The sequence below is a fragment of the Emydura macquarii genome, unplaced genomic scaffold (assembly GCF_026122565.2).
Source record: "Emydura macquarii macquarii isolate MOO-44397 ecotype Brisbane River unplaced genomic scaffold, CSIRO-AGI_Emac_v2 contig_3044, whole genome shotgun sequence".
NCBI classification, from domain to species: domain Eukaryota; kingdom Metazoa; phylum Chordata; order Testudines; family Chelidae; genus Emydura; species Emydura macquarii.
Window position 1 is genome coordinate 3,601,846 of NW_027133181.1, and position 23,875 is coordinate 3,625,720.

Here is a 23,875-nt window from a genome sequence, read left to right on the forward strand (position 1 = left end):
ACTATCAAGAAAGGTCGTAAACACTTTGAGAATGACACACACAAAAAACTGATTGATAAAAGGGCCACACATCAAACCAAGTCTTCAGTTAGAGCCTACATATTCCTCTATGACACCGGTTTGTAACCTTGCTCCCCACCGTTCAGATTATACAGCCATAAGAGAGCCTGCCAGATGCCATGATGTCAACATTGGGTATGACAGACAGGAATGGCAGAGTACCTGACAAAAACAAACTGTCAAGATAATAAAGCTTTAAAACTAGTATCACATTTTAGTTCTTTTTAACCCTGGAAAGAAAAACTAATCAATGATGTATATTGTGACAGATATTGCAACCCCAGGCAGCATCTTTGGGGCCCAGTGGATTAAATTCATGAATGGTTTATGTGTGATTGTGTTCTACACAATGGGGGAGGGTTACACCACAGCTCCTCCAAGAACTAAAAATAGTGTGGAATGATTAAGGCTAGTCACTGAAACTGTAAACAACTCCAAAGAGATACCATCCTCTGGGGTGGCTTGCGTATAATGGTTCAAACTGGGTTTTCCAGAGACTAACAGACAAAGACAGGGCTTTGGATATAAAAGCCTGAGTTTACACTAAACCAGGGCCTTCTTTCTGATCCAGCAAATAGACATAAACTTTTGTCTGAGAGGTCGCAATCCTGCTGAAGGACTAGAAGGACTTTAGCCTATGAGGACCCCATAAGACTAATGGGTGACTCCTGGTATGTTTAGTGTGTGTTTAAATCTGTTAATTGTTTTTATGATGGTTTTTTTGGTAATGCTTTTAATGCCCTAAGAATAAATGTGCTTGCTTAGAAAGAACTGTTTGGGTTACTGGTAAATCACGTCACTGCCCTTGGAGAGAATGCAATGCACAGGTGCCTGGACTTGAGGCAGACTGGCTTGCTGGGGATATCACAATGTAAGGCAGGAGGCTGTGCAGCCTTAAAACCAAGGGTCAGAATGGAGTGGGACAGGAGTCCCTACCCAAAGACAGGTGACAGTAGGAATCCTGAGATTTGACTGGGCATTCCTGGAATGGAGCACAGCAGAGGAATACAGGTGCAGTTTACCCTGAAACTGTGATACATATCAACTGATGAAGGCAGATGGCCTATACAAACATATTTATTACAAGAAGATAACCGTATTCAGTACCAGACAGACAGGAACTGGATTAGTATGCTGTTCTAGATCTAATTTCACTTTGTATACAGAAAGTTAAATTAGCTACTGGAAGGACATGGATAGTTCAGAAAAATTATAGGTACACCAAAAGACAAAACATGCTTGGTAAATGGCTGATGGATTCTCATTACTTTCTATCCTGTACTTTTATGCGTGGTTGATATCAGTTGTTGCACAGAAACATTGTCATTATAAGATCATTTTTGGAATATTATAAATGCTTTCAACACTTACTTTTTTTAAAATATTTAATTAAAAGAGATTAGACTGTGCTCCCTAAAGCTGCTGGTTAATTATTAGGTACTCATTAGTTAACATTGATTAATTATTTCATACTTTGTGAATGTCATCTCTTCTTTACTCATATGTAATGACAACATATTTCACTTCTCCTGTTGCATACAATGTACAATACCTACTTTTCTCTAAAATCCCCTCTTCTGACATATTCCTTTCACCCTGTGCAGCTACATTCAGAAAAGAGTTAATGTAAAGTTTGTTAATGTGTATTCCCCTTAAAAAGTGGGGAAACTGAGGCACAGAAAAGTTAAGTTGCTGTCTGTAAATCATACATGTCCATCTGTGCCAAAGAAGCTGATGCATTTTTACTGAATTGTAATTTGGTTTGATGACATTCTCAAGCTGTCAAGTAGGTTCAACAGGGAGAAGACCTTAATGATCCTAAGAGGTGGCATTGGGAGGTCCTACATTTCCAGCAACAAAAGAGGGGGAATCTAAGCCATGGGAGAGTAGTCAGCCAGGGTGTGAAGGCTCTTCCAGAAAGAATGTGGCACAAAAGGGAGAGTGTGCCTGTCATACTTGTGTTTCAGTATTAAATTCCTTGTTTTCTTTGCTGTGGAGTTTTTCTTTATATTTGTTATTCCTTTTTAGTTTGGAGTAAAGTGTTTTAAATTGAACTATAATCAATTAGTAAGGAATTGCTATTTCAGTTTTACAATGAGGGTAAGTATTTTTTATATTGGAATAGTTCCTAATTTGTGTTAAATTACAGACATAAATTACAGAACAGACATAAAAGAAGATTGTTATTTCCATGAAAAAGAAAGGAATATAATAGGGAAACAGGATCCAGCAGTCATGCAGAACAGTGAGGCTGATGCAATTGTATGTATAGTTTATAGTTATTGAGTTTTATTTTTAATATGTGAAATATAGCTCCAGCAGCTCTACCTAACCATAATTTTCTGGCTAATGTCATCTAGGTGTGAGTGAGTGATATTTAGGAAGGATTTAAATAAAGAGACTAAAGACCAAATCCCATCATGTCACTCATGCTTATCACTCTCTTATTCACTGAAGAAATCTGTATTTAAAATGAACTGAAGAAACTTTGCAGGATTGGGCCCTAAATGACTCACCGAAGGTGTCACAGTAGATTAGTGGCTGACTTCCAATCCTGCTCCTTAATCACAAAATCATCCTTCCCAAATTGGGTTAGTGGCCCCTTCTAAAAATACAGCAAATAGATGGGTATAACAAGCTGAAAGCGTGGTTTGTGTTTTCCCTGTGTTATGCCAAAGGGTCAGCTACTAGACCCACCACCAGCGTTCATGTGTGACTTACCTGGACTATGAGTCTGGGTTTTAGTGCCTTCGGCAGGTTATCACAGTACAAACAAGATGGGATTGGTTTATCCTTTGCATGAAGCAACCCTTCAAAGACTCTTAGTCTTCCTACGCTCCCACTACTGTATCCCGAGCTTGGGAGCACTTCCCCAGCCCCCCTTTGCGGCGGGATTCTACTTCTCCCGCCTCAGCTCCGGGCCTGCACTTCTCAAAACCTCACCAAGAGTCGGGACCTGGCAGCCACTCTTCCAGGGGCAGGGACGAGGGGCTGCTGTGAAGCTAAGTGCTTCTCCACTCACTCACACGCTGCTGTTGCTACATCCTGGGCAGCCCTTGCTTCTCAGTCCCTGGGAGCACTGCCCCTGCAGGCTCCAAAAGCCCATGACTACTTTGTCAGAGCTGGCAATATGGGGTTCGGGATAGTTCTTTGTTCCTACGAGAAATTCATTCCACAGCCAGGGACCAGCCCTGCTGCAGTAATTACTAATGAGCAATAGCATTGTATCCTTTGTCATTAGGGGAAGGTCCACACTGGAATCAAGCATATGAACTCCCCCTCCTCTTCCTCAACTTTGGGAGAGTTCAGATTCGGATTTGAATGAATGAGTATCTAGATTTACCAGATCGGGTTCACCAACCTCTAATAATACTTAAAAGAAGCGTTGTCATAACCCAAGACAGCCTGCTGCCCAATGAACTTTGTTCGCTGCATTTCCACCAGAAACCTGCAGATGGCGCCAGACCGCCCAGACATGGGTCTGCGTTCCACACCGCACAGGCGCAGCAATCAGACAGCTATTTATTTCGGGGCGTGCGTAACCAGCCCACTGCGCATGCGCTGTCTCTGCTCTGTCTGAAGCTTCCGAGCGAGCGTGATTACGTCAGACGCAGCCTCTCTCTCGCTATGGGTTAACGGCGCGATTTTTCAAAATGGTGGGGGGGGAGAGAGGCTCCCGCCGGGCCCCGGCGCGGGGAAGGAGCAGCCTGGGGCGCGGCGGGCGGAGGACGCGGCCATGATGGGGCGCCCGAGCCGCGTATCGGAGGGGAAACCATAGAGAAGACGCGGGAGGAGCGACGGGCACCATGGCGACCTGCATCGGCGAGAAGATAGAGGTGCGGACCCGACCATCCCCCGCGTAGGGGTGGGGCCGAGACCCGCCATTCCCGAGTGGATGGGGCACCAACCAGTTCCTCCGGGATGGGGCGCTTTGAGCAGCCCCGACCACTCCTGCTGCTTGCGGGGGGGGTGCCCCTCTCCCATGCGCGGAAGAGATCCTGCCCTCCGCCGGCTGCGGCTGTCGCTGGGCTGGCTCCGGCCCCCTGTGGCTCTCCTAAGGCCTGGCTCCCGCTCTGGTCATGCCCACCTGGCAGCATGAGCCCTCCTGGCAGATGGCGAGTGCGAGTTCAATAGCCCCCTCTGCTCCTCGGCCACGCCTGCTCCCTCCCGCAGCCCGGTGTTTGTGGTGCAAGCTGATCTCAGACCAAACTCCTCGGCAGCTGGTGGCTACCGCCCCTGGGGGTGTTCACCTGGTTGCTCTGCTGTCCAGACCCCGCATGAATCCTCTCGCCTCTCTCCCCCAGTGCCCGCAAGCGCCGTGGCCAGCTGTCTGCCTCAGACACTGGCGTTACTCCGCTGTTGTTTGTATGCGTTTCAGAAGCACCCCTCGCTGCCGTCTCTGGTCTCTCTTTGGCACCTCAAGGAGAAGGCAAAGGCCATGCTGCCGTCTTGCACTGTCATGATTCAGGCAGGCCTGTTTTGAAGTTACTCTGCTCCCAGCCTGTGCTGGAAGCAGCTGCTCATGTCCCACTCGGCAGATAGTACATGTATCTGATTCTGGCTGCAGAGTCCAGGTGTTGGAAGCTGTAGAGGCCTTTTGCAGAGTAGGGCCAGACACTCTAACAAATACTCCCCCCTAGACATTCTCCCGCTGGAAGGGTTGGTCATTGTCTGGTGACGGGTTTCTTTTGCTAGCTGTGGTTCCTCTATTAGGCCCTACAACGCAGTCAGCACTCAGACTACTTCATCCTTTGTGTACAAGTGAGAGGAGGAAGTGAATATTTTAGACTGAAGTCTGTCTGTCCTGAGAGTGACACTCAGCCAGGGGACTAGTTAGCAAGGTTGTCCCTTTCATTGTGTTGTAGCCAGACCAACAGTAGTGGTGAAGGGAGGGACATTGCTAGGGCCTAGGTTAGAACCGGAGGAAGCCAGAGGATGGTTGGGAGCCGTCTACACGACACCACCTAGCTGTTGCAGTTGGGCTCAGCTGGGAGAGTTTAGGGTCCAGGGCCTTGTCCGTGTGTCACCCCTGCCTGCAACGAGGTTCTTCTCGCTAGTTCGGGGCGGATCTCTCTAAGCAGGGCTGGGACACAAGGCTTCTGTGGGTCACCCTTTCCTCAGCCAAGCTCCCTTGTAAACTGCTTGGCCACGGCCCCCCAGGTGTGTTTGGGCCCCTTCGCCTCATCCGCCCCGTGCACATTTGCTGCCGTCTCGCTTCAACTGCCCCCACGGGACCCTAATAGTCACTGGTGCTCAGGGCCCCTAGTGCTCGCTGGTGGGGCGGAGCACCCCCCAAAGGAAGCGAGTCTCCCTCTCTGGGAGCGGGGGCGGCGGCGGGGAACGTAGGACTGGCAGGCGGGAGGAGGTGACTCTACCGCAGCCGCTGCTATAGCAGCGAGGGCTGGCGGCTGTTGTCCCCCCTTCTCCTCCCTCGGGCGCGGGAGAGCCGGCGGGAAGTCTGTCTGCCTCCGGCGCCGCGATTGCTGCTCCCCTCTGGCCACTGCCGGGGAAGATGCCGGAGTGGCTGCTGAGCCTCCTTCTCGCCCCCACGCCCAGCAGCGCCGCTTCTGCCGGCATGTCTCGCGGCCGGGCCGGGGAGAGCTCCATCCAGGTAGGCTCCTGGTGCCCGTCCCCTCTGTGGGCCGCGAAGAGGGGCGCCCTGCCCAGCGAGTGAAGACTAACTGCGGGGTGCGCGCTCTCTCTCTCTCTCTCTCTCTCTCTCTCTCAGGATTTCAAGGTGGGGAACCTTCTGGGGAAGGGCTCCTTTGCCGGGGTCTACAGGGCGATATCCTTAAAAACCGGCTTGGAAGTGGCCATCAAAATGGTAAGTGTCACTACGGCCCCATACATCGCCGGCGAATCCGCCTCTGTCAAGGCAGACAAGTCACCTCAGCGCGTTCCTGTCCTGCTACAGCTGTGCACCTCTGTGCTGCTGAAAGAATATTACATCTCACCGTCAGTATCTTCTGGTGTTGCTTGTGGTTGCATCTCTAATGCCTGGCATTAGATTTTATGGCTAAGGAGCTAGTGATTGAATTGCATATTGCAGATTTTAAAGTATATTGAGGTGTTGCCCAGACGTCCCAATCTAACTGAGGCCTTTTCCTGCTAAGAAATACATAATAGATGAGGTTGATTCTCAGCTGGTGTAAATTGTTATTAATTTCATTTGGAGCTATGACCATCTAAATCAGTTGAGGATCTGGCCGACAGTTCCTCCCTTCCAGTTTATATTCTAAAAGCATGACCCTGCATTGACTTAATGAGTTCTAAATGAGTGCAGGGGGTTCTGCTCATACAGAGGAGTTTGCAGGATCAGGACTTGAGTTTACAATAGGCTTGCAAAATTCAATGGGCAAGAAATTTATTTTACTCATCTGCTTAAAAAAATAGATTTTTCATTATTATCCTTTTTGTGGTAATCCTGGGTAAACAGATTTTGTGCCTAGATTGGTTAATCTTGATTGTCTTGAAAGGCTTGTTTATAGGTTATGAAAAATCTTTGTATTTTATAAACTTTTTTTACTTATTCGTTAACAATATGACAAAATTTCTGCTAGAATTAATATGGGCTGTCTAGGTTGTCTTCACAAGAGTATCTTTAAAAGTTGCTTTGAAATGGACTAAACATTGCATATTTCATTTGACCATATTAAATATGCTAAATATTTCTTAACTATTTTATTAGTGTAATCTTTTTGTCAGATCTTCTATATTTGCATGCATAACTGCTTGTTTAACAATCAAATATTATTCCAAAACTCTCTCAATGTGTTTACTACTAAGAACGAGGTGTTAAGTGCATAATGTTGTGATTTAAACTAAGCCAAAGTGGAGACACTGATTTTTTTTTTTATTTTAAGTTAAATGTAGGAGGAACTTGGTAGCTGTAGGGTTACAAAAGAACTCGTAAAATGCAATATATACTAGACAAGTAGAGTCAGATGGTACTCATAATATTAATTTAGTTGTGGGATTTATTTTCAAATGCGTCTTGAAACTATTTAAACTTGTATATAAGAACTAAAACCCTGATGTCTGGAAAAATATATTCTCTGGTCCCTTTTCAGATAGACAAAAAGGCTATGCACAAAGCTGGAATGGTACAGAGAGTTCAAAATGAGGTGAAGATACATTGTCAATTAAAACATCCTTCTATACTTGAGGTAAGAATAATCTTACACTTTTACAATTAAGACTGCAGAATTTTTAGGAAGTGTACAAAGTATTCTAATAATTTTTAATCTGTTTTTATGTTCTAGCTGTATAACTATTTTGAAGATAGCAACTACGTGTACTTGATACTAGAGATGTGTCACAATGGAGAAATGAGCAGATATCTCAAGAACAGAATGAAGCCTTTCTCTGAAGAAGAAAGTGGGTTTGATGTTTTTTTTATATAGTCACATTTTTAGTCTGTGGTTGTCATTAAACATGCATTTAATTTTGAATGAGAGAGACAAGTCCTTTTTTTAAAAAAATGTTTCATTGTCATTGCTTTCCCTTGGAACATGGTGAACTTTTACCAGAATAATTCATCCCTACCAGTTTTCTGAAGGTCTTTGCCCTCTCCAAACACCTAAAGGAGGAGTGGGAGAAGAGAGGAATATATGTGGGGGTAGGGAGAAATTAAGGGAGTTGGCCAATAGGTTAGCTTCTGCGATTTGAGGATGGTAGTTGGTGTTGCTTTCCAATCAATATGTGTTTAATTGCACTCCAGATGGGAGGCAGAAGCACGAAAGAATAGAATACATCCTTAGGGACAACTTTACCAAATTTAAAATGCAGTTCTATTCTGAAGATAACACCACTGTCTCCAGTGGGATTGCACAGATGCAACTGATTGGAACTCATAAACTATTCCATTGATGAAATACATGTGAACATAATTCCTCTTCTATGTGTGTTGGCTCTGCAGTGCCAACAGGAGTTGAAGGTGGTACAAGCTTATTTTTCTCACTAAAGTCATAAGGATTTGTTGACTAAGATCCTACTTTTATGTAGTCATGTAGAGTCATTAACTGCATTCAGAGGTGGTCTAATGATGAAGCAGACTTGAACACAGTACCTTTGGGAATACTGGGTGGTTTCAGTACAGAAGGCTGCCTAGTAAAGGTGACCTTACTTTATTTAAAAATAACTTGAAACTGGGTTGTTTTTTGTTTTTTTTTTTTTTTTTTTCCCCCTGTGTGCTTCAGGCACTTTGTCAAGAGTACATCACATACACAGTTAGGAAGGGTCAATTGTAACTATAACAATGACTGGTAATTGAAAGGAAGTGAGAAGAAATGTTATGTTTATATTGTAATGTGTATGGGATGTAAGAGGGGTTGATGGTCATTTGCCTCAGCAAATCCTACCATAGCCATAATCCTGGAGGACACTATTTCAGTCTGAGTGAAGCCTTGGGGCATTTATCCTCCTGTTCTAAACTACAGTTCTTGCTTTTCTGTATTGCATGATTGCATATACTTATCGTGGTGGGTCAAACAGTCTCTAATTGTAGCTTTGACATTAGTTTAGTGGGAGAAGGAACTGCTGAAAATTCTTTGTTTTCATTATTGTTACCATCTGTGCCAGTTTTAGTGATCTTACACTGTGTCCAAATACCTGGTCTCCTGTATATATAACCTATACATCACACAAAACAGATTGCTTCCATGAATCTGTTTTATATACTAACTTCTAGGGCAGTGGTTTTCAACCATTTTTTATTTGCAGATCCTTAAAAATTTTTGAATGGAGGTGCCAGACCCCTTTGGAAATCTTAGACATAGTATGTGGATCCCACGGTCTGCAGATCACAAGTTGAAAACCACTCTTCTATGCTAATGCCAATCTTTTGCAGACCCCTTAGACATAGTCTGCAGATCCCAGAGGTCTGCAGAAAGGTTGAAAGCCACTGTTCTAGGACATTCAAAAATAAATTCACTGTCCAGTGCTATCAAAGCACCTAGGGCCAGTATTTTCAAACTATATTCCAGTTCTTCCATTATTGCATATTTGTGATTCAGTGTGGTTTTCATAGTTGGCAAAGAAACTGATTTGATTACTGGATTACAAGAGCCATTACTATGTCATGGATTTGTTTTAGAAACAAATAGTCTCGATGCGGCAGCTAAGCAGTATAGTAATAGCAAAAGATCTCTCCTCAAATCTCCTTAGTATAATGACATTTATGTTACAAATTTTAGTAGTAATTTGATCATAATAAAAGGGGCAGACTGGGGCAGATGATATATTTTAAAAGGCATGTTTAGATACTTATTGTTTCAAATAATCTATTAAACCCAGATCTTATCTTTTTGTATTCTAACAGCTCGACACTTTATGCATCAGATTATCACAGGGATGTTGTATCTTCATTCTCATGGAATATTACATCGGGACCTCACCCTTTCTAACCTTTTACTCACCAATAATATGAACATCAAGATTGCTGATTTTGGACTAGCAACGCAACTGAAAATGCCTCATGAAAAGCATTACACAATGTGTGGAACTCCTAATTACATTTCTCCAGAAATAGCCACACGAAGTGCACATGGACTTGAATCTGATGTGTGGTCTTTGGGGTGCATGTTTTATACTCTCCTTATTGGGAAACCACCTTTTGACACTGACACAGTCAAGAACACACTGAACAAAGTAGTTTTAGCCGATTATGAAATGCCAACTTTTTTGTCAGGGGAGGCTCAAGATCTTATACACCAGTTACTTCGCAAAAACCCAGCAGATCGTTTAAGTCTTTCATCTGTGCTGGATCATCCTTTTATGTCCAGGTATAACTCAGCACGAAGTAAAGATTCAGGAACTGTGGAGGATTCAATGGACAGTGGAAATGCCACAATCTCTACAGCCTTTACTGGCTCTTCCAGTGTCAGTATAAGTGGTTGCTTGAAGGAAAAGAAGAGACTCTTGGTTGGTCAGCCACTTCCAAATAAAATGACTTTATTTCCTAAAAATAAGAATTCCAGTGACGTTTCATCTGTGGATGGAAGCAGTTCTTATAATTGCTGGGGAATTCAGGTAAAAGAAACCGGCATAAGTGGTAGGGGAAGAACAATGCAACTTACTGAAGAGAGACCACATTCACGTTATCTCCGGAGGGCCCATTCTTCTGATAGGTCTGGCACATCTCACAGTCAGACTCAAGGAGTATCAAACACTGTGGAGAGATGCCATTCCATGGAACTGCTTTCAAAGGCCAGAGTAGGAGTGATGGAAAATACAGAAAGCTTTTCGTCCACAAACAGCTTTGGTGATATTCCCCCTATATTTAAAGATAAGACTTCCTGTAGTTCTGGTTCTTTTGAAAGGCACACGTCTCCACCTGTGAAAGACCAAACACAGTAAGAATCAGTCCGATTTAGAATTAACAGCTTCAAGATAGTTCTTCTAGATTTTAATCTCTTGTTAAATGCATGATGTCATGGAATAAGCTGTAGTAGAAAAACATATTTACATTTCAGTCAGCATAAATGCATTTTCTATTAGTGTTTTAAGAAACCAGCTCCCCTCCTATGTATCCTTGGTGCAAGCAGCAGGGTCCCACTATGAGGGGAGGAGCATATTTTGACTGCTGAAAGTCTCTGCAAGGACGCCTGGATGCCAAGTAGGAGAAGGATGTGGCTTCTGCTGGTGTAGCTGCCTGGGAGGCTGCAGTGGGGGTCAGAGGGGAAAGGCGAGGGAAACTGCCTCAATACTTGACCAGTAACCATTGTCCTCTTTATATGTAAGTTCCAGGTCCCCACTGATGAGACCCCTGGCTGGCTTGAATTTGTCAAACTTCAGTTAACTTATAGTATAACTATAAACCTTTTTAGACTATATTAATGGAAATATTGGCTTTTTTGCTATATTTGCCCTGTGTACCTCTCCCATGTTGTCTGGAGACTCAGTTACATGTGATTCCCTCAGCCCCCACAAAAATGTTCTGTTGTCTCTGCAGCTGGAATAGTATTACTCTTATGTTATACAAACATACAGTATAATCTTGTTTATAGATGTCACTTTTATTTCACAAAAACTATACTATTTATGTAGTAAAAAAGCTTCTTTGTGCAAATTTATTTTGCTTAAGGCTCAATAGCCAATAAATATTCATGTTTGTTATGGAAACACTTACAAATATTTCTGTGTATTTAGCTCAAATTATCTCTGTCCAATGAAGCCCAATATTGGTTTATTAGAACAGAAGTCCCAGACTGAAACAATGCAGCAGTGGCTTGGAAACGTACAGACAAAGGGTATGAATTTGCAGAATTTTTTTTAATTCAAGTTTGAGTGACCCGTACAAACTAAAGAAATGCTGCTACTTGCCCCAGGCATGCAATTACTTACTCATCTGTCTTATAAATTAATATTTCCTTTTATTTGTGATAAAAGGGCACATCTAATTGTGTGGTGAAATAACCCAGTACAATGGGATGTACTGCTAGGATTACAAAAGAAATTAGATATTAAATAGTATTAGCTTCCATGGGGGGGCCAGTCTGTTGCTTCCTGGAGGAAATATGGGAGGGTATTTAAAATAACTGATATAGAGCCCCCTTCAATATTAAAAATGTTTTTCTATGCAGATGAACCCATTGTGAACTAAAAGTATAGTAAATGGTACAAGAATAACTGATTGCAATAGCATAAATGAAGCTTTATAGTTGAGTTATATACACTCTGAAATGAAGTCATCCTCTCCTTTTGCTACCAGCATTAATTTTCTGATTTATTTGATAATTTTTTTATTAAACACCAACAGGAAAATTATAATTCAGAATTTTATAGTCCTTCATTGTTCCGTGCTGAGCAAAAATAGAGCAACTCTGTGCCCATTTAAATGATGATTTGAAGAGTGAGGGGTAAAATTTTCAAAAGCACTGGCTTTTTCCAAAGGGATTTAAGTTCCTAAATGCTGATCACTTTTGAAAATTGGACTCTGGTGTTTTTGAATATTTTTATCCTAACTTTTGAAGATACTGAGATGTCATTCTTTGGACAACATAAAAACCTGTTTTTATATGAGTGTGCAGAGTATTAAAGACAGATAACTAGGGCTGCAGAAGGGAGGATGGAGAATAAAACAAAAGACACAGAAGGGAAGGAGGAGTTCTTTGGCATGCATTATATTACATCGTGTACACAAACTGTACATAATAAAGATGTAATTTAATCAAGAGGTTTCAATAACACAAAACCCCTCATTTTTCTTTGTTTGATATTGCCAGACCCTCTTTCCCTCTGGGGAATTGTAATCATATGATGTATAGTTAGAATTACACTATTCCTTGTATAACCTAGCTATCTCTGCTCTCTCTTCTCAACTCTTTTATTCTTTTTGTATTGCTTCTATGCCATGGCAGAAAGGGTGCATTAATTGTTTGGGTGAAGCAGAGAAATGAGGCACTTGATTAAATTTCAAATCTGGAGTAGCAATTATGGCCAGATCAAATATAAAAACAATTTGTTCCGTTAATTGTAGGTGGGAAAATATAGCATAACTATTCACACCTAGCCATGTAATCCATATTTCTAATCTACCCTTTTGTTGACATGTTACACATAAAAAGTAGAATATTGTAAATAATTTATTTTTTATTTATTGCAGTAGCTTAGTCAAATATTTTATTTCTGTCTAGTTTATATCTAAAATAGAAAACATTTCTTAAGTGCATTTGAGAAGTGGCTTTTGTTCTATTAAGAGTTTGCTACATTGTAATTTCAGTAAAACTCACTAATACTTTTAATAGTACTACATATGTTACCTGAGTGGTAAATTAACAATATTTCTTTTCACCGAGGGAGATAGTTTGAATCCTATTTAAATAAAATAAATATTTAGAAGTGTACTACTAGTGGTATAATTTGGAAACAAATGATTCAGAAATGCTATTTCTGTTAAGGTACTCTGCACCCGATGTATTTAAAAGGCAGTGGTTAATATATTAGCCATGTAATGGAATTTATTTTAAATTGTATTAGATTTCAATACATATCTTTCAAATTTGAGAGTCGGTTGGTTTTGGAATAATTTGAAATGACACACTGATGTCTCAGCCTAGACATTTTATTCAATATTGGGGGTTAAACCAACCTTTTCTTCTTCAGTTACTTAGTTTTTAAAAAAAAATTTGTTTTAGTTAGTTTGAACGTTTAAGACCATAAAATAGTTCCTTCCCTTCTATTGCACCTTCCCATACCTCCCAAGAACTGAGAAAAATCTTCCAAAGTAATGAATTTCCTGAACCTCTAACCTGAACACTCTTTTATGCTATGTTTCAGCTCAGTTGAGAGAGCCTATGGATCACATCAGTACTGATAATGCAAATGGAGGTTTCCGATACCATCTAGGTGTGCAGCAAGAAACATCAATAAATGCATGGAATGGCTTAAAAGATAAAAATCCCAGAGCTCCCTTTGACAGTGCGCATTCTATAAATCAAATCAGTACAAAGAAATACACTTCTGGACTTCAGTGTAAATCTGACAAAGCTCAACTAGCATCGGCATTTGGTCTCTATCCATCTTCAGAACAAGGCAAAACCAGGACCAAAGAACTATTAGGACATCAGAAACCTACACTACGAAGTATTGTCTCTCCTCTGAATGCTCACAGGCTAAAATCAATCAGACAAAAAACAAAAAATGCAGTGGTGTGTGTCCTTTTTAAAAAATATTTGTTTATGGATTAAGTACAGTGAAAACCGTGATCCTTTTCTTTTATGCAATTGCTCAGTAAAACAGGTGTGCTCACATGCTTTCTAAGATGTATCTTAAAAGAAATAATCAAAGATTACCTTAGTACGGTAAACCTTAGTCTCAGATAATCTAATACCATTAGTGATATTTGGCACAAATGTTAAGTGCTGCCTAATTTTTTAGCTTAAAAGTAAAAGAAAACTACAGCCTGACACAAACTAGATATATTTAATAGTCATGTTTTCTAAGTATTTGAAAAATGCATACTTTAACTTTACCAGGTCTTGTTTGAATGTTAATGTGACTAAATAAAAATGTTGTGTGCATGTGGTAGCAATATAAAACATGAACATTTCACTTTAAGCTATATATCTGAACTGGAATTGAAGAGAATGGTTTTGCTCCCTCTCTCACACACATTCTTGATCTCTTTGCCTTCTCTTTTTTTCTGCCTTCATCCCTAAAAAAAAGTTTTCAGTCCCTGCTTATCTCACTTTCCAGTTTTTCTCGTTCTTGTCTCCTTTCCTTTGTTTCTCTTACTGATTGTTTTCCCTTCATCCTCCCTCTGTTGTTTTTCCTCACCCTGGTATTAGGGCTGACACACCTCCTAATTTTTAATTGGTCACTTCAGGAAGCCACACACTTGGCTATATAACTCTTTGTTTGTGCTGAGCAAGCATTAGAATTGCTCTAGGTAATAGTATTACAAGTTACTTCAGGGAGCACAAAACCAGCTGCTTGATCTTTGTAATACTGTTGTTCATTTTTATTATGAGTTTGCCATAAATATGGAGAGGAAGGAAACATATACTTTTACGAAAGATTTTTGGAAAAAAAAAATGTTGTTTGGGCAAGAAATTAAATGTTAACCTGGCTTTTATTTTTAATATGTATTTTAGGTCAGTATCCTTGATGCAGGAGAAGTGTGTATGGAGTTTCTAAAAGAACTCCATTCCCAAGAGCTTGTGAAAGAAGTTCTCAGAATATCTCATGACGGAAGTATGGTGAGTAATAATTTAACTTAAACTGAATATTTTTTATTTATTATAAATATCAAATGACTATGGTATCACCCTATTCAGTATATCTCAAATAAAAGCAATAGCAGTTAGCTATATTACTCTTAACTTAGGAGCATCTGTTGGTTCAGAAAACTATTTATCCTTCAGATAGCAGTTGTATACTTTGCAGTGAGAATGGGTGTGAAAGCTGAAGAAATTTTCTTCCTGGTTAGTGCAGCCTTTCAAATGCATGATTTCTTTTTAAAGAAAATAGAGATCTTTGATTTTGGTTTTAGTACTAAAACTGGCAAAACTTTTAGTTGAAACCTGCCAAAGTAAATTAAAGTTGCATAATCAGAGAAATACAGTAGTTAAGCCTTGCCTTGTGTGACTTCCATCCACAGCTTTCAGACAAGGAATGTTGTGTAATATATTGTATAGCAATATAACTAAGATTTTTGGTGGACTTTTTGTTAGATCACAGTTTATCATCCAAATGAAGGAAGAGGTTTCCTTCTTGATGATGGACCTCCCTCTCCTCCTGAAGATGCCATGTCGTACAGCTTTGACAACTTGCCAGGTAGTGTGAAACTTCTTTAGGAAAAAAAAAAGTAGATTAAAAGTGTGGTTTTTAATAAACTTTGTGCATGGTAGGAATGAGTATGAACTTCAAATACTTCATGTTGAATACAATGGAGGAAACTTATATTTGTGAGAAACAAGACAAAAACTAGAGCTCTAATTGAAACTGGCCACTTTTTTCTCCTTTGAAATGTAATGAGAATTCATAATGCTGTGAGGTAGGATACTGGTCTTCAGTTTAATGACTTTCTTTTAAGGAATCATTTACTTTGTCTACACCATACGGGGTGGGGGAGTAAGAGAGAAGTTTTTATAGTCTTTTTGCAGTCTGGTGTTCAGACTACTTAAACTTGAGGGAGAGGTTTCCAACCAATTCTCAAAGCAGGCAACCTAACCTCTACTTGATGATGATCCTGATTCGTTTTTAAAGAATTTATCACAGTACTTTTGTATATATAACAACCAAATACTGTGTTTCACTGAATGGTTAGTACAGCAACCTACTTTTTGTTTTAAAGATCGGTCATTTACTTTACCAAAACCATATGGAAAATATTTATAAAACATGTCCATTGCTTCCTAATTTAAAGAAATCACTAACATGTGCTTAAAGTGATATTAATATATGACTCTACAGAAATAATGTATTCCACATGGATGTGAACATCCTGCTCTGGGCTAACTTTTTTTTTTTTTTTTAATTGCTGGGGTAAAACACTTAAATATTTTATACTAAAATAAAATACTACAAGGTAAGTTTCTTGAAAGCTGATTCCCACTTTTTCAGTTAGTGACAGCCAGACAGTGACAGATCTCACAAATTAAAAAATAATTCATTATCATTTGTACATATGTTTATATTTTCCTGCTGAATTAATCAATGAAGATAGCTTTAAATATCCTTCTCTTTTAGAAAAGTACTGGAAAAAATACCAGTATGCAGCCAAATTTGTACAGTTGGTAAGATCGAAGACACCAAAAGTTACCTTCTATACAAGATATGCTAAATGCATGTTGATGGAGAATTCACCTATTGCAGATGTGGAAGTTTGTTTTTATGATGGTATGTATTCATATGGACAATATCTTACGCTTTTTACTGCAATGATTAAACTTCATTAGCAAAATTGTACTGAAATCTTGGTGATCAAAGAGAAACCATGTCTAACTTCAAGCTTTATTAGAAAAATTTTGCCAGATAAAGAACAAATGGTGAACACTTCCAAGTTTAAGAAGGAAAGACAATTAGAAAATTTTAAAGTACTGTATATATTTTAGTATTTTTGTCAATTGTTCTTCATCCTAGCACACACAACCATTTAAATGCTGTTAATTCAATCTGCAAGGAGCATAATTTATCTAGTGTTTTTGAGCACACACCACAAGAGTGGTATTAAACGACTGTTGCTGTCTTTGTGGATCATCTTCCTCCTCCCTATCTGTGACTGGTTCTCATTTTAGGTTGGTGGATAGTGCTCCTGCTCTAGATTGTCTTTGTCATTATCCAAGAAACCTTGGATTTAATTTAGTAAAAACCTCAAGAGCAGGAGATCCAACCATGTCTCTAAATGACTTACAAATAAAGATTTCAGTCCAAATTTTTTGCTGATGTAAATAGGCACAGCTGCATTCAATACAGTGAAGTCAATCTTAGCTCTTCCAAAGCAATAGTAGTAGTTACACAATCTTTAAGAAAAAAGTAAGAACACAAATAGATCACTATTCAGGTAAGTCCATTTTCAGTAGCACTGCTGAGGTGTCTGTTCTGCAGAACAAACTCTTGTTTTGTTGTATTTAAGTGGCCCCTTTAATTTCATTGAGTTAGACAAATACTGGATACATTCTTCAACTTTGTTTCAATGGTTGTATGAAACAAAGTTGAAGAGAGAGCACTATCCTCTAACTTGATTTACCTTAATGTCTTCAGTTGGAATATCTTAACATTAACATTTAAGAAGTAATAAAAGTAGGTGAGGACCTGGATCTCATGTATACTTGGTTGTTTTTAAAAAAAAAAAAAGATGCATAGCATTTGCACAGGAACCATATCTGACACTGAACTTTTTCCTGTAAATATACATTAACATATTAGTTGACTTATTTAAGTAGCTTTTCATTCCCATGAGGTGTAGAGTTCATCTTGGAGTGAGTTAAAGAAGTTTCTCTTCACAACAAGTCTTAAATGTGTTATTTCTTGACAATTAAGATGATTTCTGAAAGAATGTAGCAGCAGAAATTTGCTGTACTTGGTAACTATGGTATAGATATTTGAGAGAAAATAGATACTTCATTTTTATAGGGGCAAAAATACACAAGACAGCAGGTATTACTCGAGTGATAGAAAAGTCTGGGAAATCCTACAATTTGAAAGAAGAAAGTGAAATTGGCTTGAAGAAGGAAATGCAAATATATATGGATCATGCTAATGAGGTAAATATTTACTCTGTAGGCATCTCTGAGTGCTAAGTGCCTGCCTCTAAACTTGCAGACTTTTTATCAAGGTTGGCTCCAGCACTATCTTCTATCTTTTTGTTGCCTACTTTTCTCTTTAACATTATGACTCTTAAAAATGCAGTCAGACTTCATAAAGTAATGCTATCCCTCTATTTGGTTATTTAACTTTCAATGTAAATGAAAGATAATTATGAAAAGAGCCGCCCTTGCTTTTTCTGCAAAGTAGCCTTGCAGATTTGTCAAGGAGACTTTATTTTTAAGCAAAAAATGCCACTAACCTGCCTTTTGTGGAATACCCATTCAGCAAGCAATTTGCTGGGATTTCCCTTTCAGGCCTTATGTCTCCCAGTAAGCAGTTCCGGGAATAATCATACCATCTCTCTCTGTGGGCTCAGGGAATAAGAAACCAAGAAGACCTACCAACTGTGTGCATTTCCAGTCCTTACCCTCATTTTAAGTGTGCCCCATAGAGTGTGATCCAAAGTCCATTGAAGTCAGTGGAATTCTAACTGACTTCGATGGGCTTTGGATCAGGTGCATGGGGAGAGCTCTTTGGAGCTAAAGCAGAATGAGTTGAGTTCCCCCTAAAGGCCCAGCAGTGTTTGTGTAGCAGCAGTTCTCTATACTGCTAACAGCAGAAATTCTGCAGCCTTCTCAGTCAATTTCTTCTGTGCCAGAAACCCTTAGCAAGGCTGCTGCAAACACTATGCACATCATCACACTAAATAGTCCATATTACAAATATTTATACAACACTTTCATGTTCTGAGTATAAACTGTAACTATCCTTTTTTCTTCAAAACTAGGGACACTCTATTTGTCTTGCACTGGAAGCTGCTGTTTTGGAAGAAGAAAAGAGGAGTGAAAGTATTCCCTTTTTTCCAATAATTGTTGGAAGGTAAAAGTTTATTTTTAATTGTGGCAAAACTAGGTACATAAGCATTTAAATTCTTCCTTCACTGATACAAAATACAATTGGACTGCATGCAGGTGAGTGAAAGAAATCTAGATCAAAAGATAGTCAACACATGAACTCTGAAATTCTTAGGTGAATGGTGCTATAACATGCTTCATAAATACAGATTAATTTTACAGATAAGATACAGGAGGAACAGAGTTAAAGTAACTTGTCTAAAGCCACAAAGTCAATGGCAATTAAGATACTAAGTCCTTTGAACTTCATGCAATTATCCCCAGTAAGAAAATTCACACACAGACCTTTATATTTGTGGTATTTTTAATTTCCAGGAAGCCAGGTAACATTGAATCACCAAAGGCTTTGGCACCTTCCTCTCCTTTAGTGGATGTAAACTGCGCACCGAGAGATGCTGCCTCACTGGATAGAAGAACACCCGTGAGCTCTACTCCTAGTCATGTTCCCAACATTAATCCTTCTGTAAGTAAACAAGTATGTAGATTTGAGATTGCTATCTAGTTGGAATTCAAATATACAACAATTACATTCAGCTACAAAGGAAAATGTTTATGTATTTAACCTGTGTACCCATCAGATTTGATTACAAATACACTTAGATTAAAATGTTTTGACACAAATTGATAAGCAAAGAAATTGCAACTAAGTTCTTGATCTTCAGCTCATTTTTTCTGCCTAGGTTTTGTGGGAATCTGAAAAAGGCATGTCATTCAGTATCTAAGAGCAGTATCAGTAGAGGGCACAGTTTGATAACCTTAATTAAGAATTTATTTTGTTAAACAGATGTATTTTAATTATTGCAAAGTACTATGGAAGTGCTGTCTGATGCACCTTCTGGTTTGGATGTGCTAAAAATGTCTCACAGGATATTAAGCATTCAAACCATGGATCTGAAACATAACCTCAAGGCTTTTTAAAAGTGAGCATTTCCTGTGAAGCTTTGTTTGGTATAAGTGTTGTCTATAATAAAGCTTATGTCTAGCATATCAAAAGGCCAAACAAACTTCAATAGCTGAATCAAGAAGCAGCATTGCATTTTGTATATTGCCTCCTTTAAATGTCTGCTAGACAAAAATGTTTCTCGCTGAGACTTAAAGAATAAGAACATTTTGCTGTATTCCTCTTTCGTTTTTCTCTTAATTATTGGTCAATAATCATCTCAAGGAGAAGTATTCTTGTAATTAACATGGTCTGAAACCTGTTTATGAAATGGAGAATCACTGGAGTTATCACAGTAGGACACTCTCTGGTAAAGGTGAAATGGGCTTCAGTAAAACAGGAATCTGCTCTCTAAGTACTGAATAAATGGTAGAAAAGATGCCCTGTTATCAATCATTTAGTTCAAAGGTTGAAAAAGATAGTGAAAATCAAATACTGTTTAAAATGTATTACTTGCTGGTTTGTAATCCATGCATGCTGTAGAGTAATTAAAGTGATCAGATAAGGTATGTAGGAGACTAAATATTTTAACCAGGAATAAAGGAGCATAAAATCTAAGATTTTTATTGCTAAAGCTGTAACTGACCATAGTCTCCTCATTATTAAGGACAATGGTGTTGTGCATTTCTTCGTTCTATTTTTAGATATCATATGAAGGTTCTGCATTCACCACTACTGTTGCTGAAACAACCTGCTCCTCCAGTCAGCAAAAGGACTGTAGTCCACATTCAGCCCAACTTTTAAAGTCCGTCTTTGTGAAAAATGTTGGCTGGGCTTCTCAGGTGAGTAGTGAATTGCTAACAGAGTAGAAAAGTCCACTTTTTCTTGGACTTGAATTAAGTATTTGTTTTAACTAGAAGAAACGATTCATTTTGAAAATTCATTTAAGCTTCACTTGCAAGCAGGGAGTACACAGTAAGTCTCAAACTACAGATTGTCACTTTCTGAAGGCAGATACATTGGAAAGTACAGGATAGGGCAACAAGATGATGGAGGGGAGGCACAGATGTGGCTGAGGAAACTGGGAATTAACCTTGAGAGAAGATGGAGAGAAGACCTGAGTGGAGGAGTTTAGCTAGCTAATACTACTTACTGAAGTTCAACCTAATTACCTATTTGAAACAATGGAAAAGATCAGAAACTAATGGCTATATATAAATCTACCGGAAGAGAGAATTAACGTATCTAAAAGACTCTCTTCTAGAGTGGAATACACAGTGATACCTCCAACAGAGGTGGCAGAGTCAACTAATACTAACCTTTTTAAACAAAAGAATGACACACTAATTTAACAAACGAAAAGGCTATTGGTCACTTTTGTGCTTGTCATTAGTTGAGTACTATTTTTGAAAGAGGAATTGGGGAATTTTTTATTCATTGTTGGATATGTGGTTTCTTTATGGTCTTTGTGCCAGATGTGGGGGGAAGAATTGGAAGTTAACAAAACAGCAGAATTGTTCTATATAATCCAGACATCATGCATTTATGATATGCTCCTGGGCCTAAATGAGTCTACATTTGTGTAGTAATTTGTCTAATTATACCACATACTGTAGAACTAATAACCACATAAACCGATCTTGTATTAGTTATTGTACAGATTCTATTGTGCCAATTCCTAGCCAAATTGTACTACTAAACTTAAGAGTAAAATTTTCAAAAGTGCTGACGTCCTACTTTTCAACCTGCCTAAAAATCCCTTTGAAAGACAACGAGACTTGGGCTCCTAGGTGACTTTGGCACTTTTGAAAATGTTACCATAAAATAGACAGTTATGGTATGCAATTTTAATTCTTTGATGTTTTCAAACTAATAACTTTGGACAAATTTCTTGTCAGTTGACTAGTGGAGCAGTATGGGTTCAGTTCAATGATGGATCCCAGTTGGTGGCACAAGCAGGTGTCTCTTCTATCACTTACACATCTCCAAATGGCCAGACAACTAGGTGAGTCTTTCTTCTATAAGCACATACATTACATTCAAAGTAAATGGAAGTACAAGATTCTTAAAGGCAAGATAAATTTTGCGATTGGTATCTAATCTTGACCTTTCACAGTTTTTTTAACTAACTCCTTTAATTTATTTTTTTTAAATTCTTACACATTTACTTGGATTAGCACTTTACAGAAATTATTATAAGGAGCTGGTTTTAATTTCATCAAATGGAAACTACCCAAATGATATCTGTATGTGTAGTACTATGTCCATAGTGCGTAGAAGCACAAAAAACAAAAACAAATCCTGAATGCATATAACATGGGCTTTAGCCATCAAATAAGTAACAATAGCACATAGTAAAATTATCATGGATCAGCCCTTGCTAAGATGGGAATGAATTCTGTCCATCTCTCTTCAGTATGAGATTTTTACTTATACTGCATATTCAGTGACTAGAGGAAGTTTTAATGAAAAGAACTATCCATTTTTCTGAAAACATTTCCAAGGTTTACAAGTTCAGGGAATGCACTAATAAATAACTAAGCTACTCAAGGGTATGGACCTGACTATCTCAGCCCAAACAGTAGATGACCTTTTTAACATAGTAGATATTCTATTTTGAGTCTCAGGTGACTATTGCAAATGTTTATTGCTGTTCAATAAAATATCAGTTGGGGTACTATATCTGCAGTTAGGTGCTCAACTTTTTTCATGTAGTTTGTATCAGGCTATTACATAATTACACAAGAATTATGCAAATAAAAATACTAAAGACAAAAGGATGTATTTAGGTGCTCGAGCCACCCAAATACATACATAGACAAATCAATGACTTGTGTGTGCTAAGCCTCTCTGAAGTCAACTCCAGAAATCAGGTTAAGGATTCATGCATGAACTTAAATACCTAACCTTAGGCACCCAAGTTTGAAAATGTCTTTACCCTTTAGTATCTTAATCTACTGTAATCATAAATGGATGTTCTGATCTTATAAATTGCTTCTACTACTTACTTGTGTAACTTCTTCCACCTGCTAGGTACAGAGAAAATGAAAAATTACCAGAATACATCAAAGAGAAGTTGCACTGTCTGTCTTCAATTCTTGTGATGTTTACCAATCCAGCTGACCCCCACTGACTAACATAAAGCAGCTCTTTGGGCATGAAGGCTTAATAAATAACTTGCTGGCATTCAAGTAAAGTGACTGGTTTACTCAGATTACCAGAAACTCTTACAGGTCAGAAATTCTACTTAGTGACCTCAGCTAAACAGCAGGCAGGAAAGGGTTGCTGATATATCTAGCCAGTCATTTGTGAAACACATCTTACAAATGAGTAATGCTGTCCTCAGAGGACACAAAGTTGTCCTATATACCAGATTCTGGGCAATCTCTGAAGCTATCTAACATTATTGTTCTTGATTCTTTACCTGAAAAATGGATCAGAACTGTATATAGTGTTTGTTTGTGTGTGTTTTTCTGCTGTTCAGTCAATGCTGGCAATCAAGAAAAAAGCATTTGTGCTGTTGAAATATTTGTACCTGTAAATAATTTGTATTTTATGTGGCTTACAAGTAATATATGTAAAAATATAGTTTTATACTTGTTTTATATTTTTGTAGCAACAGTTTCTAATGAAATTTCCCTGCAAAAGCCTTTTATAAAAAAATAAATGCAGTGGTAATTATCCAGATCATTTGGTTCATTTTAACAAAACAGTTGCCTAAGGCACTCTGATAATGGCATGCTGATATGCTGTGTGTGGTGTGAGTAAAAAGGTACAACTTTAGTTGTAACATTCTGATACTGAATAATGTCCATGGGCACATCACCTCTGAATCTGGCTCTGAGTCCACGGGTGTGTAGGGACTAGAAAAAGGTGTAGCAGAAAGTTGTACAAATGCCAGGCATGTTAGGCCACACTCTACTTCTAACTTGCTCATTGGGAAGTTGAAAATAATTCAAGGTGCACCTACTTATGATCATTGTCTAACTTATACTTCCTATAGGTATAGAGAGAGCACCTCTGCATTTAGCCCAGTATTATGCTGAATTCTTCTCTTAGGTTTGCTACGTGGGGAACAAATTCAGAAATTCTGTAAGTACTATGCCAGTTACCTTCTGCACTGTAAATGCTGTTGTAGTTCAAAATATAGCTACATGTAGTTTTTTCTTAATTCAGACAACTTCAAGTATTTTTATCATGTACTGGGAGTTGTGGTCTGAGAATCGAATCTGTAAGTGGAGTCAACCGAAGAGCTCAGGTTTCTCTGCTT

At 38.9% G+C, this 23,875-nt stretch overlaps 1 protein-coding gene across 3 annotated transcripts; it reads left to right on the forward strand.

Annotated features, from left to right (window-relative positions):
* The first annotated feature begins 3,580 nt into the window (after positions 1–3,580).
* On the forward strand, positions 3,581–23,286 carry PLK4 (polo like kinase 4). 3 transcript variants are annotated; one of them, XM_067530198.1, is made up of 16 exons: positions 3,581–3,896; positions 5,789–5,884; positions 7,131–7,226; positions 7,323–7,437; positions 9,380–10,412; positions 11,209–11,309; positions 13,339–13,709; positions 14,655–14,759; positions 15,234–15,336; positions 16,252–16,401; positions 17,638–17,768; positions 18,599–18,690; positions 19,041–19,188; positions 20,310–20,447; positions 21,504–21,610; positions 22,639–23,286. In XM_067530198.1, the coding sequence occupies exons 1-16, from the start codon at positions 3,867–3,869 to the stop codon at positions 22,736–22,738; spliced, it is 2,916 nt and encodes a 971-aa protein (XP_067386299.1). In that variant the 5' UTR covers positions 3,581–3,866; the 3' UTR covers positions 22,739–23,286. The 3 variants fall into 3 exon arrangements, with proteins under 3 accessions (XP_067386299.1, XP_067386300.1, XP_067386298.1); XM_067530197.1 differs by lacking the exon at positions 3,581–3,896 and adding an exon at positions 4,832–5,671; XM_067530199.1 differs by lacking the exon at positions 5,789–5,884.
* Positions 23,287–23,875: the final 589 nt, after the last annotated feature.

Excerpts from the sequence above, each read along its gene's own strand:
- PLK4 (XM_067530197.1), top strand. The coding sequence starts at position 5,573 with ATGCCGGAGTGGCTGCTGAGCCTCCTTCTCGCCCCCACGCCCAGCAGC. Across the intron at positions 15,337-16,251 it reads CAGCTTTGACAACTTGCCAG|AAAAGTACTGGAAAAAATAC; the intron begins GTAGTGTGAAAC and ends CTTCTCTTTTAG. Across the intron at positions 20,448-21,503 it reads ATGTTGGCTGGGCTTCTCAG|TTGACTAGTGGAGCAGTATG; the intron begins GTGAGTAGTGAA and ends ATTTCTTGTCAG.